At 40.0% G+C, this 16,280-nt stretch overlaps 1 protein-coding gene across 12 annotated transcripts in view; it reads left to right on the forward strand.

Annotated features, from left to right (window-relative positions):
* Positions 1-16,280, forward strand: part of SEMA4D (semaphorin 4D) — a 95,775-nt gene that overhangs the window by 55,097 nt on the left and 24,398 nt on the right. For all 12 annotated transcript variants that reach the window (XM_027653184.1, XM_027653191.1, XM_027653194.1 and 9 more), the window contains 7 exons: positions 5,766-6,143; positions 8,425-8,570; positions 9,787-9,849; positions 12,311-12,409; positions 13,624-13,717; positions 14,649-14,762; positions 15,669-15,820. In XM_027653184.1, coding sequence (XP_027508985.1) covers positions 6,050-6,143; positions 8,425-8,570; positions 9,787-9,849; positions 12,311-12,409; positions 13,624-13,717; positions 14,649-14,762; positions 15,669-15,820 — 762 coding nt within the window. In that variant the 5' untranslated portion in view covers positions 5,766-6,049. The remainder of the gene's footprint in view (positions 1-5,765; positions 6,144-8,424; positions 8,571-9,786; positions 9,850-12,310; positions 12,410-13,623; positions 13,718-14,648; positions 14,763-15,668; positions 15,821-16,280) is intronic.

Below are 16,280 nucleotides of genomic sequence, written 5' to 3' on the forward strand. Positions count from 1 at the left end.
TCAGGATTGCAGCTTCCTTGTATTACACAATTGGTGTTATAAGGGGCTGTTGGACTTGCTTTTGGAGATATTTGACTCTGAAAGTGTTGCTGGACACTGAGGATAGGTTTTTTTTAAAGCACATGTGCCTGTTAATTTAGACATGCAGGTACTTTCACAAGTGCCAGTAGTTGCCAGTAGGCATCTTCAAATAACTTGAATGACTCACTCAGTCCTATGAACCCCAAAAGAAATGAGAAGGAAACTGAGCAATATTTTTGACTGTGGCAGTATGTTTAATTGGTAGGGGAATATGAACTTGAAATTTTAGGGAGTTTATTTCTTGCTCATTTGGGTAGTTTTCAGTGCAGCACTGACACTGTCACAACCCAGGGTCAATATTTGGGAGTACCCAGCGAGGCAGAAAAGGGTCTTAAAACGTGCCCTGGAGAGCTCTTGAATTCTGTATTTGGGATAGCTCAGCATCCAAGTTAGTTAGCTCTTTCCTGTTGCTTTTCGAAATTGTAGCTTATTTTTAATGATCTACCCCCAGTAATCTGAAAATTAAGAGTTTTAGTCTCCTATTTGTCTTGTAATTTTTTTTTTTTTGCATAATACTTTATCTTTGTGTAATCTTCACCCCCAGAAAAAGAGCATGGTGGTAAAAGAAAAGGAATGTGAGTTAAAAAAAGATATCTCTCTAAGTATTCCACTGAAGATAAAGATATTCTCTGCTTTAAGCACAAGCATTATTTTCCTGAGTACTGCTTGATTAAGCGTATTTATCATGCAGAATCAGAAAATACTAATTTCTGGCCTAAAACTGGTAGTCTTATTTTCCTAAGAAATTTTATCCTCTTTTTGCACTAGGGCACATCCTCCAGCAGGTAGAAATAAAGACCACATCAAATTATCTTAAAAATCTTTGTCTAATTTTTAAGCACCTAGCAACTACAAAGTGTTTCAGTTACAGTTTGAAATATAAATAATCCCATGGTCTACATATATGTTAGTCATAAAGGGCTACTGGTCTGCTAGTTTGAGGTTGTGTCTTACTTCAGCAGAAAGTGAGTCCTAATGTGTTCTGTAATGAAAAGATTGTAAATAATGATGTTTTTCATGAGACTGTTTAAAAATGGCACAGTGCTTGGGGTTTTGAAAGGGTGAGAACTAAAACAAAGGATATATCCAGCCTGGCCTTACTGATCTGAAATTCACAAACTTTGTAAATAAAACTCAGCTCTCAGAGGTTATAAAACAGGTATCAATAAACATTAAAGGAGGCCTGTATTCTGTTAAAGCTTCATAAGCTTTCAAAAGAAAGTTATTTAAGGAGAACTTGCAGTTTATGCCCTCTGACAGTTGAATCCTTTAACCCCTCCCTTTTCTGCTGGAGGAAGCAATTTGCTCATAAATTTGCCTGCCTCTGCATATTGAGATTCATATCCCTTATCCTGGTAACATACAAGTTTTGCAAATGCATAATCTTTAAATTTTTTTTTTTTTTTATTCTAAAAATAGCAGGGTAGGGCTGCCTGATAAACCTGCCATGGTTTTTTTTGCTCCTGGCAGTAGGGAAAGGAAGGGTGTCTTGCAGTTGGTTGTTGCTTACTGTGAGGTCCTTTTTTGCTGTGCCTGGACAACCAGTGAGTGGTGTGAAAGTGATTTGATGGAGAGGTGGGGGTGTAGTACATATTGTAGAGGGCCTTCCTTAGGGCCCAAAGGAAGGTGGCCTTTTGCCTGGCAGCCTCACTGGGGGCTTGCATCACCCGTGGTCACGTAGTTGGGCGTTGCTTGTGTTGGAGAAGAAGACGGGGTGATAGCATGGGTGGGAGCAGAAGCACAGCGTAGGTGAGGGATTGCAGGGGAAGATAAACCCTGTGGAGGAGAATAAAGTGCAATAGAGAATGGGAGGAAAACGATGGGAACACTTAGCATGGCTGGGGAATCCTGAAAAGAGTGGCAGAATTAGGCCAGGAGGGCCAGTGCTCATGTGGCTTTCCTCAGGGAGAGGCAGGATGCTCTGTGATGGTCATGATCATTTATTGGGAATCACAGGGATCCCAGCTACAGTGCTGACTGCTGCTGGTATGTTAGTGAATTCTCCTATATTTTTAACCTTCATATGGAAAATAAAGATAGATCCTCTTAGCAGTTTGTGTAATATCGAGCCAAACTGAGGGGTTGCACAATGCAACTAAGTATTTCTTAGAAGGAAGACTGTTTTGAAACACTGTTGTGAAATTGGTCATTTCTTAACTTTGAAATTCCAGAATTTAGATAACTTGTGCAAGATTTGTGCAGACAAAATACACACTTGGATCCAGTTTTACCATGCTGACTGGGATAGTAGACACTGGTCTCTGGTTTGCGTTACTTATTAAAAAAATCGGGTATTGGTAAGGGTTGCTGAATTGACATCTCTGAAAGATGGAAGTTTTATGTTCACAGGTACTTATGTGAAGTAAAGATGGCAGTCTCCTTCCCAGTGTTGGTTTTTCAGCTTCTCCCACTGCAGCACTAGTGTTTTGCATTTTTCTAGAAGGTAGAGCAAAGCACTTTGTCTTTGCCCAGTGACACAGGCAATGTGAGAGACATGTTTTTGATCTTGGTAATAGTCAATATGTGCCATTTCAACTCTGCTTTCATAATTTGTGCTAATATTACTTATTAGCAGTTTTGCAGCCTGAAATTTTTCTAACAGCTTTGATTTTCTGTCCTTTGAGAGAGCAGGAAGTTTGCTCTACCTATTTCTCTGCCTGTGCATTAAAATTATACATGTGAATGTAAATGTTCACAGCTCTGAGCTTCCAGCTGTGCTCTGACAAGCTGATGGGAGCTCTGTTGGTTGTTTCTTCTTCTATAGTTGCCCTGTTTTTAGCCACCACAGGCAGAAGCAGTATGGAAAACTCATGCAAGTAGTGTACATTATTTTGCTGCCTTTCGTCATTACACGCTGATCTAAAATCATCACCAGAGTGTGAAAACTAAAATTACTGATTTAAATTTACCTCAGAAAGTTGTTAACGGTTTTGCAGAAAAGTAGACCTGTGGTCAATTTAATTAGAGTTTAAGTATCTAACCAAGCATTTCAAGTTTCTTTCTGCCTTACTTTTTCAATGTTCTTATTTTCAAGCAAATTGTGGCTCGTTTTTCGGAGTAAAACTTAAAACATTAGGAAACCTAAGTTTTCAGAAGTGCAAAGCACTCAGATCTAATCAAAGCCAGTGAACACTAATGGAACTGAGTTAATTTGGAAATCAGGCCATTGTCTGGGCCTTTTTTTTTTTTTGTTTTTCCTTTTTCTACCCCTTGTGTTACATAAAAAGAGGTTCATATTAGATTATGGATGACTTCCCATTAGATGTCAGTGAAGGATAATTTTTAGCACAGGGAAGGGAGGGGGAAGGGAGAGTAATTAAATTGAAGGCTAAATTAAAGGACAAGGTCCTGAGTGCATTTTCATCTCTATTTAAAGTCATAGAAATGAGAACAAAGTGGATCTTGCACAATTTGGCATGTAACATTCACTGTAGTGTGTCTCACCCCTTTTATAACATGCAAAATTTCACCATAGATCAACAAATAACGTCCCACTTAATAAGTCAAACTTATTAATGCGAAAAAAGGACCTGTCTTGCAAGCCTGTGCTGTAGGAATGAAATCACAGATTTCCACTTTGTGTGACCAGAGCAATTCTCAGTCCACACAGCAAAGTAGGTGCTAAGCAGTCCAGCCAGACCTTTTGTCTTCTTCAAAAGATACTGACATTTTTTTCAGGCTTTGCTGTGCTTTTGCATTGTCTGAGGAAGGTGAGCTAGGCTAGGAATGTAACCGTGGCTGTAGGGAAACTCAGGGTTATCCTTTGGTAGGGCTTGGATTTGCTAGTCCTGTTTTAAAGTCCAGAAAATTTACAGGACTTCAGAATTACTCTGGAGTAATCTCTACCATGTGGTAACTGATAGCTTATAGATGTCCTGGCTGTCTCTTTTAGGAAAAAAAAAACAAACACAACACCCAGATTTAATAGGGAATTATTACATGGAGTCTTTTCAGTTACTAAAGGTAGCAGGAAATAAAGAATTAGCAGTGTGTAGAAATAATGGCTCAAAGACCTTTCTTCAAACTGCTGGTTTTTTGCCCCCATACATCTCTCTTAAAGTTGCCAAACTGCCTTGAACTTAACCACTGAACTGCTGTTTCCTTTTAAACCCTTACCTGTAAAGCTGTGTGTTTAAACACAATATATTTATGTGATAACTTTTAACTTTGAGTGGGCACTTTTTAATGTATTGGAGAGCAAAACGTGGAATTGCTTATGTATGATGGAAGGGTGAATGACAGATGAACAAGCCTAACTGAAAATATAATGCCTTAAAAACCAAAATGATGTACATGATCTGCTACAAAGAATTGGATCTGATCTGAACTGCTTACCAAGACGACAACAACAAAAAACCCCAAAACAAACCCCACCAAAAAATATTTATGTCACAAGTTCAGCTTGAGCAAGTGGTGGTCTTGCATGGGTTTTTTTCTTGGTAGACAAAGATTTGTAGGAGCAAACGAGATTTTTAAATCTTTTAGTGTTACCTGTGATGATTTAGTAAAGCAGGTGTAGACACTTCAGATGTAGTTGGCCGTTGTCTGCTCAGCCATGTCACTTCTACCTTTGTTGCAGATCTGCTGGCTGCGCTTTCCAGAGGTTCCAACTTGCCTTTGCCTGCTTAAACCTGGGACCTCTCCCTCTCAGAAGCTTGCTTGTGCTTGGAGATGTCCTTGCTGCAGCTTCACCCTAGTCTTTTTACTTCAGTGTTCCTCAAGTACTGACCCCTTCCTCTTTAATGCTACTAATGATTTTGTAACCTTTGCTTACCCTCTTGCTGGATCACGTCCTGGTGGTGTGACTGTCTTGGATTGTGGCACGTCTCTTAGTGGTGCTGTGCTGGTCTCCCAGGCAATGGCACAGTGAAAAATCCAGCATCTTCTGTACCCTGGTGCAAAGGACAGTGTGCTTTTCTCTCCACCACCCTGCCCTGAGTGTACAGTCCTCAAAAGTTATCTGTAATCTAGTAATTGATGAATGCACTCACTTTTCCTGCTAGGTGCTTAATGAGCCTTCACCTAGGAGGGGTTGTAGGAAAACAGGAGCAGTGGAGACTTGTGGAAGGTGATGTACAAAGCAGTGAACAGTTTTGTTGATTCTAGTGGACAGGCCTTTCTGGGCCTGACAGTAATGGGTAACTCAGACAGAGTGACTTTCACAGAACTGTCTAGCACTTTACTAGTTCAGTGCTTTCTCCCTTTATTTTTGTGTGCAGTGCATTAGCTCTTTGTTTCTGTAGCTGTATTGCTTTCTACCCCACACACCTTGAGTGCATTAGTAGCATTATAAAACTTCACTAAAAAAGACAGTCGTGTAGGATCCCAAGGATGGGAGACACAGCAGTTTGTGTCACCAGTGCTTAGGATTATTGCTACACTTCTCATGTCCTTTGCTCTCTGAACTTAAACTACAGTCAGATTTTGTGCATTAAACATAATTGAACATTCAGAATATTTGTACTTGGCGTTCTGGATTGAAATGACTCCTTTCAATTGCTGCTTATTTGCCGGGTGATATCTTTTATTTTAAAAAATATTATTTTCATCAATTAATGTATTTTTTTTTTTAATCCAAACTGAGCTGTGCAGACAGCTGTAGAAATACTGCAAGATCGGTGCTATTTTTGGCAGTATTTGGTTTGCTTTTCCCTCTGCTTCTTACTCTCCTCCTCTCTCCACAGCACCATTCATTTCTCCCCTGAAACAGAAGAATGCGCTCGGCCGCGCTTCTCAGCCGCTCTGCAGCCTGTGGAGAGTGTGGGCAGTTCCTGTGCGCTGCATCCTGGAAAATGTGCGTTCTCTTGAAGTGATCTGCTGGAAAGCACGTACTTGCTACAGTTGTTCCAGCCTCTGGAGGTCTGAAATGCCTGGTCTCTGATATTCCCTGGGATTTGCATTTCGTCTGCCGAAGGAACGCTACCTGCCGCGCCCGTCCAGCGAACCCTGCAGGGCAAGGACACTGAAAATGGCTCTGGGTGTTTTTTATGCAGTTTGGGGTTTGTTGCTAGAAGTGGCAATAGCATTTGGCCCAGTCCCGAGGATCACTTGGGAACACAGAGGTAAGAACAGCAATTTAAGCAGTGTAATACGGGACATTTCCACAACTCCAGGGTTTCTGTAGGATCTGAAACTCCTTGAAGCCCTGTGTTCTTTCGGCCAGTTTGCTGTGAGTTTGGTCAGGTATTGCTGGCTTTGCACAGTTTATGAAGTGCTTGGGACCAGAATATTCAAAAATTACTTGGGCACTGGGTTAACTGATTTCAGGTCCTTTGAGCATCTCTGAAAATAGAGCTTTTTAAAGGAGGAATTCCACATTTGGCTTTCTCAGCAGAAGGATCTTGCAGCTGAAGTTTGCTTCAAGAGAAAACTCCAATAGGTGTATTTTGTTTAAAACAAATTATTTTTACTCTGAGTCTGAACATGTCAGCAAAGTGCACCTCTCCAGCTAATAATCTTTTTATGCTTTCTCAGTCTGAGATGTATTTTGACACCAAGCCAACCTGTGCACTAAATAAATCACCAAGCAAAGGAAAAACAGGCATTTGGCCTTCTTCTGACAGCATCATATGGTGCTTAGATATGAAACAATCTTTCACAGAACACTGCTTTTCTTGTATTTGAAGTTACAGCAAATATTCATGACCTCCCAATACAGTTACAGTAGTCTGCAAATGTGGTTCCAGGAGCAGTAGAAGGAATCAGAGGATCATTTAGCCTTTGGCTTAATAGTTTAACCTGAGTCTGAAAAGAGCTCTAAAACAAGGACTGTAGAGTAGTTATTTGCTGCTGTTTGTGAATATATATTTTTTTTTTCCATTTTCTCCCTGCTTCCCACCCCCCCCTCCATGTGTCATGGATGCTTTTAGGTCCTTTTTTCACTCCTAGTTAGTAAGCAGCAATTGTGCAGTAACTAAACAAAGCCAGGCAAATAGACTGGCTATGTGAAGAAGCAACCTTAAAATAAGGGTATTAAATTCTGAGAGTCCTACTATAGGAAGAGATAGATGGAGATTAAGAATGTAGTAGGAATAAGCAGATTATGAGATGACTGTAGGAAGTGTTTTTCCTGATTATTGGCATAGCAATTAGTAGTTGCTGATGAAGCTTTTCAGAAATGGTGGTCTGGACAAGGCTTGTAGTTGCTTTGACTCTTTGATGCTCAGATCTTTTATAGTAGTTAAAATTTGGCAAGTTGCTGTTTAATGGTACAGTAGTGTACTGCAGACCCACATTCCAAATTAGTCAGAATAAATGGAATTTATTTTCATTCCTGCTATTTCTCTGTGTCTGTCTGCTAAAGATTGTTACATTTAAGTATTGGAAACCTGCTCTCAATAGGAGAGGGAATTTTTAGTTCAGTGGAGTTGTAGGAACCAGTTCATACATTTAGGGAAAACTTTCCTGACAAGTAAAAGATTTCAAAATCACATGCTTGAGAATCTAGTTTAAAATTAATGTTTCTTGAGTACTGTAGTTGAAAACGTGCAATTACTAATGTTAAAACTGGAAGCAATAATGCATTGTTTTCACCTATATCTTAAAAAGCCATGCCTAATTAATCTTATGGTAGTCTCAATTTTCCATTATGGTTGTAGATGCAGAGAAACCCCCATTCTTTTATATTAGTCAGTTTGTGTCATCTTTCTCCAAGCTATTCTGGTCCAGTCTGCAAGCTTCCTCATTCCACTGCCTTTTCTCTCATGTCTCACTCTGTTTCTCTTCTTCCTTTTCATCTTGATTTTTCCGTCATGCTGTTTTCCTTCTATTGTATGCATTTCATCTCTGGTTTTCATTTCATAGTCAGCTTATTGACCATCTATAAATGTTCTCTTTTTAGCTTCTGTGTCTTCTTTCTTCTGTGGCAGTATGCTGGAGTGTCATCTTAAGGTGCAGGATATTTTGTAAGATTTGTTTGGGGCAGTTGCAAGGGATGTGGTGACCGACCTGATTTTCCACAGTAGGTTGGTATGTGGAAAGGAGAAGGTGAGAAAGGACCTGACAGTGAATGTGGAAAATGGAAGTTTAGAAAAAGCAGGTAGGAAAAAAAATAAAGGAAGAAGTGAGTTATAGGGATCACCATGAGAGGAAATATTTAGGCATTTGACATTGAATGAGAAAGTGGGGACAAGTGATTTTGACATTTATGATGGGAGCTGCTGTTTCTGCTGAATCAAAGCTTCTGAGGGGTCCCTCGTCTTCTACATGGGTTTTCTGAACTAACCTTTATTGTTTTCAAATTCCCCAACAGCTGTTAGACAACTTAGAAAAAATGACTCATAAGCTTGAACCTAAGTGATTGTGTCTCTTCATGTGGTGCTATTTTTTTTTCCATTTCAACAGAGGTCCAGCTAATACATTTTAATGAATCAAAAGTGTCAAACTATTCAACCTTGCTGTTAAGTGAAGACAAAAATGTTCTATATGTAGGAGCCAGGGAAGTGATCTTTGCCTTAAACGCAGTGAATATTGCTGAGAAGCAGCACGAGGTATGCATTTTAATACATTATCCCCCATGTGAAAATCATGCACCAAATTTGACTTAATTGCCTAATATCAGTAGCATTGCACTTCAGGTAGCAGGTACCTAAAAGAAAAACCACTGTGTGGGCTACTCCAGTGTTGTTTCTGGAAGATGCTGTAGAGTCAAAGAGAGGAAGAAAGGAGAAGTTGGATATAAACAACTAATTAGAGGTATCCTTGGGTATTTCCTTCTTGTGGGCAGGATGCTGGACTGGAGGGACTTCAAGTGTCATCTGTAATGGTGGTTCTTACCTGTATCCTTACAGTCAAGAGTGGGCCACATTTTGTTAATCTGAATCAGGGTCACCTAATCTGAACCAGAAGCACAATTGGTGCTTCTGCAGGAGTGCAGGCTGCAGATGTGCTGCAAATAATGGCCCTGTCCTTTGAGTCTGAGCTTCTGTTTTGTGTCTGGGTGTGTCTACACAGCAAGAGGTGGTGCAGACAGGTCTGATCCAGCTTGCTCACAGAGGTACTTTGGATGTGCTGATGGTGGCTTCTCAAAGTAGCTTAGCCAGGCAGAAATCTGCTAACACTGTATTGCTTCCAGTCCTTCCCAGGCTCCTGCTTCTCATTCCATCAGCAGCACAGGCTGACACGTAGAGGTGCAGCGTTGAGTCCCACACAGCATACCTTGGAAGATGCTCATATGATCTTTAATCTGAAGAACATATTTATGGATGGTGGTGGGAAGTGTCACCAGCAATATAAAACTTGTTTAATGGGTACATTTAGCTGTCAAAATTGTACTCAGTATAGTGTAAATTGGTCCAATAAGTTTTCTGCAGTTCCTCTCCCCTATATGTTTTTTATTCGTGTTAATGAAATTGAGAAGTATTTAAAATTGAAAATACTTAAAACAGTTACAGTTGCATCTCCCTAATGCATATGGTAGTGAAAACTTTATTAGCAATTTGAGGGGAGTCATCATTAAGAACCCAAAAGATAATAACAGTAGTTTAGTCCTGCTTAAGGCCCATGAATTTGAAAATGTCATCTCCCTGGGAAAGAATGGCTTTGAACATTTGAAAACTACTGGGGAAATAAATAACTTGCATTTGGTGCAGATAGTTTTAGGATTGCCTTTTTTGGGGTGTGTATGTGTTGTTGCAAGATTTTCAGATCTTGTATTGAATTGAAGTACTTTGAATGTGCCTTTTTGTTGCTTCTTTTTTCACTTAGTTACACTGGAAGGCCGCAGAAGATAAAAGGACAAAATGTGCAGTCAAGGGCAAATCAGAACAGGTACTTTTATTGAACTTTGGCAAAGATATTACACATTGCAGAGAAGAGATGTTAAAAAAAGAAAGTATCCAGTTGTTTGAAATAAAATGTTGAAATAATCGCCCAGTTTTTCTAAATTACCTTGAGCATTAGAAATTGCAGCATGCCTAGGTTGGTGACTTTTTGGTTTTGGGTTGTTTTGTTTTGTTTTTTGGTTTGGTTTTGGTTTTTTGTTTGTTTGGTTGGTTGTTTTTTTTTGTCTTGGGTTGGGGTTTTTTTTTGTTTGTTTTGTTGTTTGTTTTTTTTCAATAGTTCATCATTTTTTGCTAGTGACTGTTACTTGAATGTCTGAAAATCTGAACACACCCTGATGTGTGCTCTAGTTTTAATGGTTTTCCATTTGAAATGCTAAAACAGTATCCCTTTCACTGAAGTAACTGATAGCAACTGTTGTGTTTTGTCGTTGTAATAATTCCTTCCCAGCATTTGGTTTCACAGAATGACTGATAATTTCATTTGCTTGGCTTTAGGGCATAGGTGTCTGGGGTTTTTTCCACCCATTCTGTGTCCCCTTGTGGTGCTCAGCGGGTGTGCACCTTCCTAAGCAGCCTGACCTCCTGACAGCTTGGCAGTGCAGGCAGGCTCAGCTCCTGAGATCCCTGGGTGTTTCTAGGAACCACTGACTCCTCATGACTGCCAGGGTGTGGTCTGGCTTGCTGGTTTTCCCTCTCTCTGGAGGTGGTTTACTCCAGTTAGTTGACTGTATGTGGATGTACCTTTCCCCTCGTGTAAAACCACTTCATTTAATGATGTGGCAGAGCGAGGGTTTGTTGGGCAAGACTGTCAGTCAGGCTTTTAGCACAGGTTTGAAAGTAGAATCCTGCAAGTCTGTGAATGCAGAAAGCAGTCCTACTCTGCAGTTGCAGGGATGTGACCCTTAAACCTGCAGCCTCTTCATTTCACGCTGCTACAAAACCCCAAGTGCTGCATCCAGGGCCCATAGGCATTCTGCCTTCATGGACCTCCCCAGGGTGGGAGTGGGCTCTCTTCCCTCCCTTGGACTAGCTTACTGCTTTTCCTTCCACTGGTGACTGTCAGTACGTTGTCCAAACATGAGGTGTGGCAGATATTTTAAGGGCTGTTTCCTCCTTGTCTGCCTCTTCAGGATGAGGTCAGAGAATATTTGTGTTTTCCAGGTTCATTTGGGCTTGCTAGTAATAATACTCACTAACAGCCACAATGACTGTGAGATGTGAGTTTCTCTTATATGCATATGTTTAGCCAGCTGTGTGTGAATCTCCACAAGTCCTCTGCAGAGATTATTGGTGGGGTATGTTAGACCCCACAAAGAGGTACTTTCTCAGAGCTCTAAATTTGTTTTCTTTGTTTTCCCCTGCCCCCAGTTTAGCAACTCACAGTTGTTACTGGCCATACTTTTCCCTCACTGTGCTCCTAACCATTTAGTAGTCACATTTATTGTAGCTGTGATGTTTTGCATAGTCCAAGAGTTTCAAAAGGGTCAAGGTTTTAAGCCACTATTGCTATTTCTTACACTATCCCCCATCCATCACCACTGTACTGTGTAATGCCAGCAGAAAGCATTCATGCAGTTGTTCAAGGACCTCATCTGGCAGAAAACTGGTTTTACTCTCTTCCCCTCCCTGCAGTTTTCTCCCATACAGTCACAGAAATACCTAGCTTGTCTCATAAGAAGGAATAGTAAGGCCAGTGCTGAAACTTGCTTAAGAAGTTTATAGAACAACAGTTCAGTGGTGGTGTCTGGCAGTATACTAGCAAGAATTAAGGGATGTTGTTGATACTGGTTTTCCCCCTCTCTAAGTGGATGTTTAGAGTTGTTTTTCTTTGTTATTACTCTGAGTCTTTATGGTATCCTTTATTAAGGGTTTTGCTCAAACTCATTGTTCTGTTTCAGAGCCAAAGAAATTAAGAAGATTCCTTGAATGATATCAGGGACTGGGGGGGGAAGGGAGGAGGGGTGACAGGGCATGGAAGGACAACAATAAGTGACAAAACTGTATAGCTAATTTAGGGAAAATACAGGTTTTGCTCTTAAGAAACAACCTTGGCTGTCGCTGTTTCATTGAGGTGTACAAGAGATGGTGAAATCCAAAACTCCATGTTTAACTAGTCATTGCCATGGATTGGATGTGTGTTTGGAGCTTGTGCTTTTGTAAAAACATCTTGAGATGGACCCTGCTGAGTATATGGTACTTGGTGATGCTACCCTGATAGGATACTGAGGCAGCTGCACACGACTGTCTGTAGGAAACCAAATGCTGCAGGATTGATTAGAGCTCCTGGAGATTGTAGGGAGATGGTGCCCCAGTGCCACCCTTGTGTCATCCAGGCTTCTCTGGTGTGTGGCAACAGACAAGCTGACGGCACACTATCATCTGTTTGTGTTGGAACGTGGAAGCCATGGTTTTTATCAGACTGGTTCTCTCCTCGTCCTCTCTTACAGACAGAGTGTCGTAACTACGTGCGTGTCTTGCAGCAGCTGAATGACACTTTTCTCTACGTGTGTGGAACTAATGCATTTCAGCCAACATGTGATTACGTGGTAAGAAATCTGTGTATGTTTTGACCGAGCAACAACTCTAACTTAAAAAGCAGCTCAAGTAAACAAGTTGATCTCCATTCCTGAAACTGTTGTGTCTTCCGTGCTGGTTGTAAGATTAGGAGCATTTATTGCACTGTCCCACCATAGATTATGGAAATAAACTGTACTGTTCCTTTTTTCAGAGCGCTTAATGAATTCTTGATTCATGTTGTCTAACTACAGATTTACTTTTTCGTAATTCTTTGCGTATTGTGTGTTAGCATAAAACCAGTTTCTGAAACTGAAATTACATTGTTTGTAACTTCCACCCATTACCAGATCTTCCCAAAATTTCTCAGATTCCTGTCTCTGCTTGTCTTTTGTCTCTGCTTCTGGCTATGCCACAGATTCGTAGTGCTGAATGCTTCAGAGTGAAGTCTTGGCAGAAAATTAAAACTCCCTTTTTCTCACTGCTGACTCTTGTATCATTTTCCCTACTGCGGCTCTTAGCAATTCGAAAGTTGAGAAATCTTGTAGTTGTGCCTTTTTGTCTCCCCTGCTTGCAAGTCTACCAGCCATCACCTCTGGAATATTGCCAGGAGCCATTGTTCTTAGCTTCCAATGTCTCCATTACACAGTATAACTGATTACTTGCCCAGTACTGTGGCTGCAGTTCATCATCTTTCTGATCCTCGTTCTCTTGGTCTTTTTAGGGGATTTATAAAGTAGCAGCCAAAATACTCTGTTGCTTTTTAAAGCCTTAGCTGGATTATACCCTATCTCACAAATTTAACATAATCTCGAAAATTGCTAAATCCACTTCAGAAAGCCTTCTTGATTTCTGAGACTCTCTTATTTTTTTCAGGCTAATTCAATAATTGCCAGTTCTTTCCATATATCAATTAACTTCCCTGCTGTTCCTGGTGACTTTCTTGGGTGCTTTTTCTTGAGGTCTGTCTGGATTTAACTTTTCATCTTCTGCTCTTTTCTGTTCTTGGCCTCACAAATTACAGGATCACATTTCCTCTCTGTCCGTGGGACTTGATAATATTTTCTAAAAACACATGCCTTTTATAATTCTACACAAAATGCCTTTGATTCTGGCAGTTGATGATATAGCCTAACATTTAGTGTTTAGTTTTCAGTTAATTTTGCATGAGCTTGAGTGGCTGAAAAAGTGCTAACAGTTGTTTTGTGGTTTTCAACTTGTTTGGTTTTTTTTTTTTTTTTTGCAGAATTTAACTTCATTTGAACTTGGAGGTAAAAATGAGGATGGTAAGGGTAGATGTCCATTTGATCCTGCTCAAAGCTACACATCTGTTATGGTTGGTAAGTTCAGACTTTGTCTACCTCGTTCTTATATATAAAAAAACGTTCTGTCTTTCCCACTGTCATGCTCCAGTTTGTCAGTGTCAAAATGGTAGCTTGCATCCATGTTTTTTCCCTTTATTGTGTATCTGTAAAGATGTTAAAATACTTATTTAGTCAACCTTAGCATGTTTTTAGAAGGAGAACTTAAAAACTCTAGGTTGTTTTGGAAGCAACTTCTAAAATACTAATTTTCAAACTGTATTTTCAGGTGTTTAACCTATTTAGTCTAGGTAGTCTAAATGTACTTGGCTGCATTTGTAGCATCCATTAATGCAATTTCAGTAAATTTAACAAGTGGTGCTTTTTAGCTGTCCTGAAGACTTACCCATAAGACAGAATAGAGAAGTGGGATATTGATTGCAGGTAGACTTACTGCATAGAAAGACACCTGAATCTCGACCTGGGGGAACCAGAGTTGATGGATTTACTGTTGTGTCACAAGATCATGAGAGAAGCTCAACATAGGATGAAACAGGAAATGAGAAACACAACTCCCTGCACTGTGCCTACGTTTTTAAAAGTTGAGTTTGAACAGTGGTGGCATAGAAAGAGAGAAGAATAATTCCAGACTTCTGATGCATTTAAGTAAATTTGCATGGTTTTACATGAACTGTAGGTTTACATGTTAAGTGCTAAAGTACCACAGAAACTACTCTGAATTTCTTCAGTTCTCGTGTTAGAGCATCAATAAACCACACTCTGGAAGTGTTAGGCTTCAGCACAGTCAGCAGAAATGTAAACATAAAATACATGTCCAGGGCAATTTAGAGGAAGTCCTTGTTTGTCTTTTCTTGTGGGAAGCTTAAGCTTACATAGACTCAGAAAATATTTATGTACCTTTTTTGGTATCCAGTCCATAAGATCTAAAATATTTGGTTTTGTGTTAAAGACGAGGAGCTGTATTCTGGGACTTCTTACAATTTCTTGGGAAGTGAACCCATTATTTCACGGCACTCTCATCAGAGCCCTCTGAGAACAGAGTATGCAATACCTTGGCTTAATGGTAAGTGGGCATGAGAACTGGCCCAGATAAATTACTTTTCCTTCTTCAACCCCACACTGACAGAGTTTTCCTGGGTGTAAGGAGCAATTGTCTAATAGAGAGAATGGATTTTGTTATACTGGCATACCCCGACATGTGAGTGTGTGCCCTCATGCATGCCATCAAGAGATGTTGTTTTGAAATTTTAGGATTTTTATCAGCATTGACAATGAAAACAGCTTCAAGATGTACAGGCTTACTCTGGACAGTAATGGCTGCAGTTTATTTTATATCTACGTGTTCTTCTTTGCAGTAATGCAGCTTAGTTATGATACAGTAAGGAAAGCAATGTTTTTGGTCTGGAATGGGTTTTCAAATTGAGCTGATCATGGTCCTTGGTGATTTCAGTTCCTGAATTTCAGAATTCACTGAGCTTTCAGAGGTTTGAGGCTTTGTGCCAAAAAGGACCAAAATCATGATCATCATAACCAAAAAGTACAGGATAGTGAGTTTTGTAACACATGTTGTAATGTTGTTTTTAGTCTTTCAGCTAGTAGCTGAAATGGAGGGGAGGCAGGCAAGGGAGGTCATGTCCTCCAGGCCTATTAGAAAACCATGTTTGAGTATGGGCTGAAGAACATTATGGTGCAGTAATAATCTCATTACTTCAGAGATCTCTCAGGTATCTTAGTGCTTTCATTTAGGATTTGCGGGTTTGGGGAGTTTTTTTTCTGTTCCTGGCTGGTTTTTTGTTTTTGAGAAACACTATTCATATTATGAACAAGAAACTGTGTAGGGAGGTCAGTGACTAGAGAGCAGGTAAATTCAGTGTGGAATTTGGGTGAAAGAGAACTCCTAGAGGGTCTTTGAGACAATCAGGTTAGTAGTCTCATATGTAATGGAAAATTCTTCTCTTTCTGTCTGTAGAGCCCAATTTTGTTTTTGCTGATGTGATAAGAGCAGATCAAAACAGCACAGATGGAGAAGATGACAAGATATACTTCTTTTTCACTGAGGTGTCTGTGGAGTATGAATGTATTGGAAAACTGATGATTCCAAGAATAGCTAGGGTCTGCAAGGTGGGAGATAGTTCAATTTACTGTTACTATATCAACTAGAATTTTGTATATGTGTGTTAAAAAGCATTTATTTTTATGAACTTACTGCCAGTTAACTGGAAGTGGTTGAATTTAGTGAATCTTAGGGAATCAGCAATCAGTTTCTTCAGAACTGAGAAAGCCTAATGGTTGCTTTGTGAATAAATACTTGACTTAATTTTGCACAGTTATGAAATTTCAATACATCTGGGCGTTCTCCACTCCTCCGGGGGAAAACAAACCAACCATGACAAAACCCAGCAACAGAAAAAGTGTTTCCTGAGGCTTTCCTTTCTTTTATCTTTTTTTTTTTTTTCTTTTTTGACAAGTACAGCTCCCTGTGAAGAACTGACTTTGGTTGGAGCTGAGCAGACAGGATGTCTGTCGAGTGACTTTCAAGTATCTATATGCAAGCAGAACTGTAGCTGTGTCCACAGCAAAA

Source organism: Corapipo altera, unplaced genomic scaffold, assembly GCF_003945725.1.
Source record: "Corapipo altera isolate COAL_440 unplaced genomic scaffold, ASM394572v1 61305, whole genome shotgun sequence".
NCBI lineage: Eukaryota > Metazoa > Chordata > Aves > Passeriformes > Pipridae > Corapipo > Corapipo altera.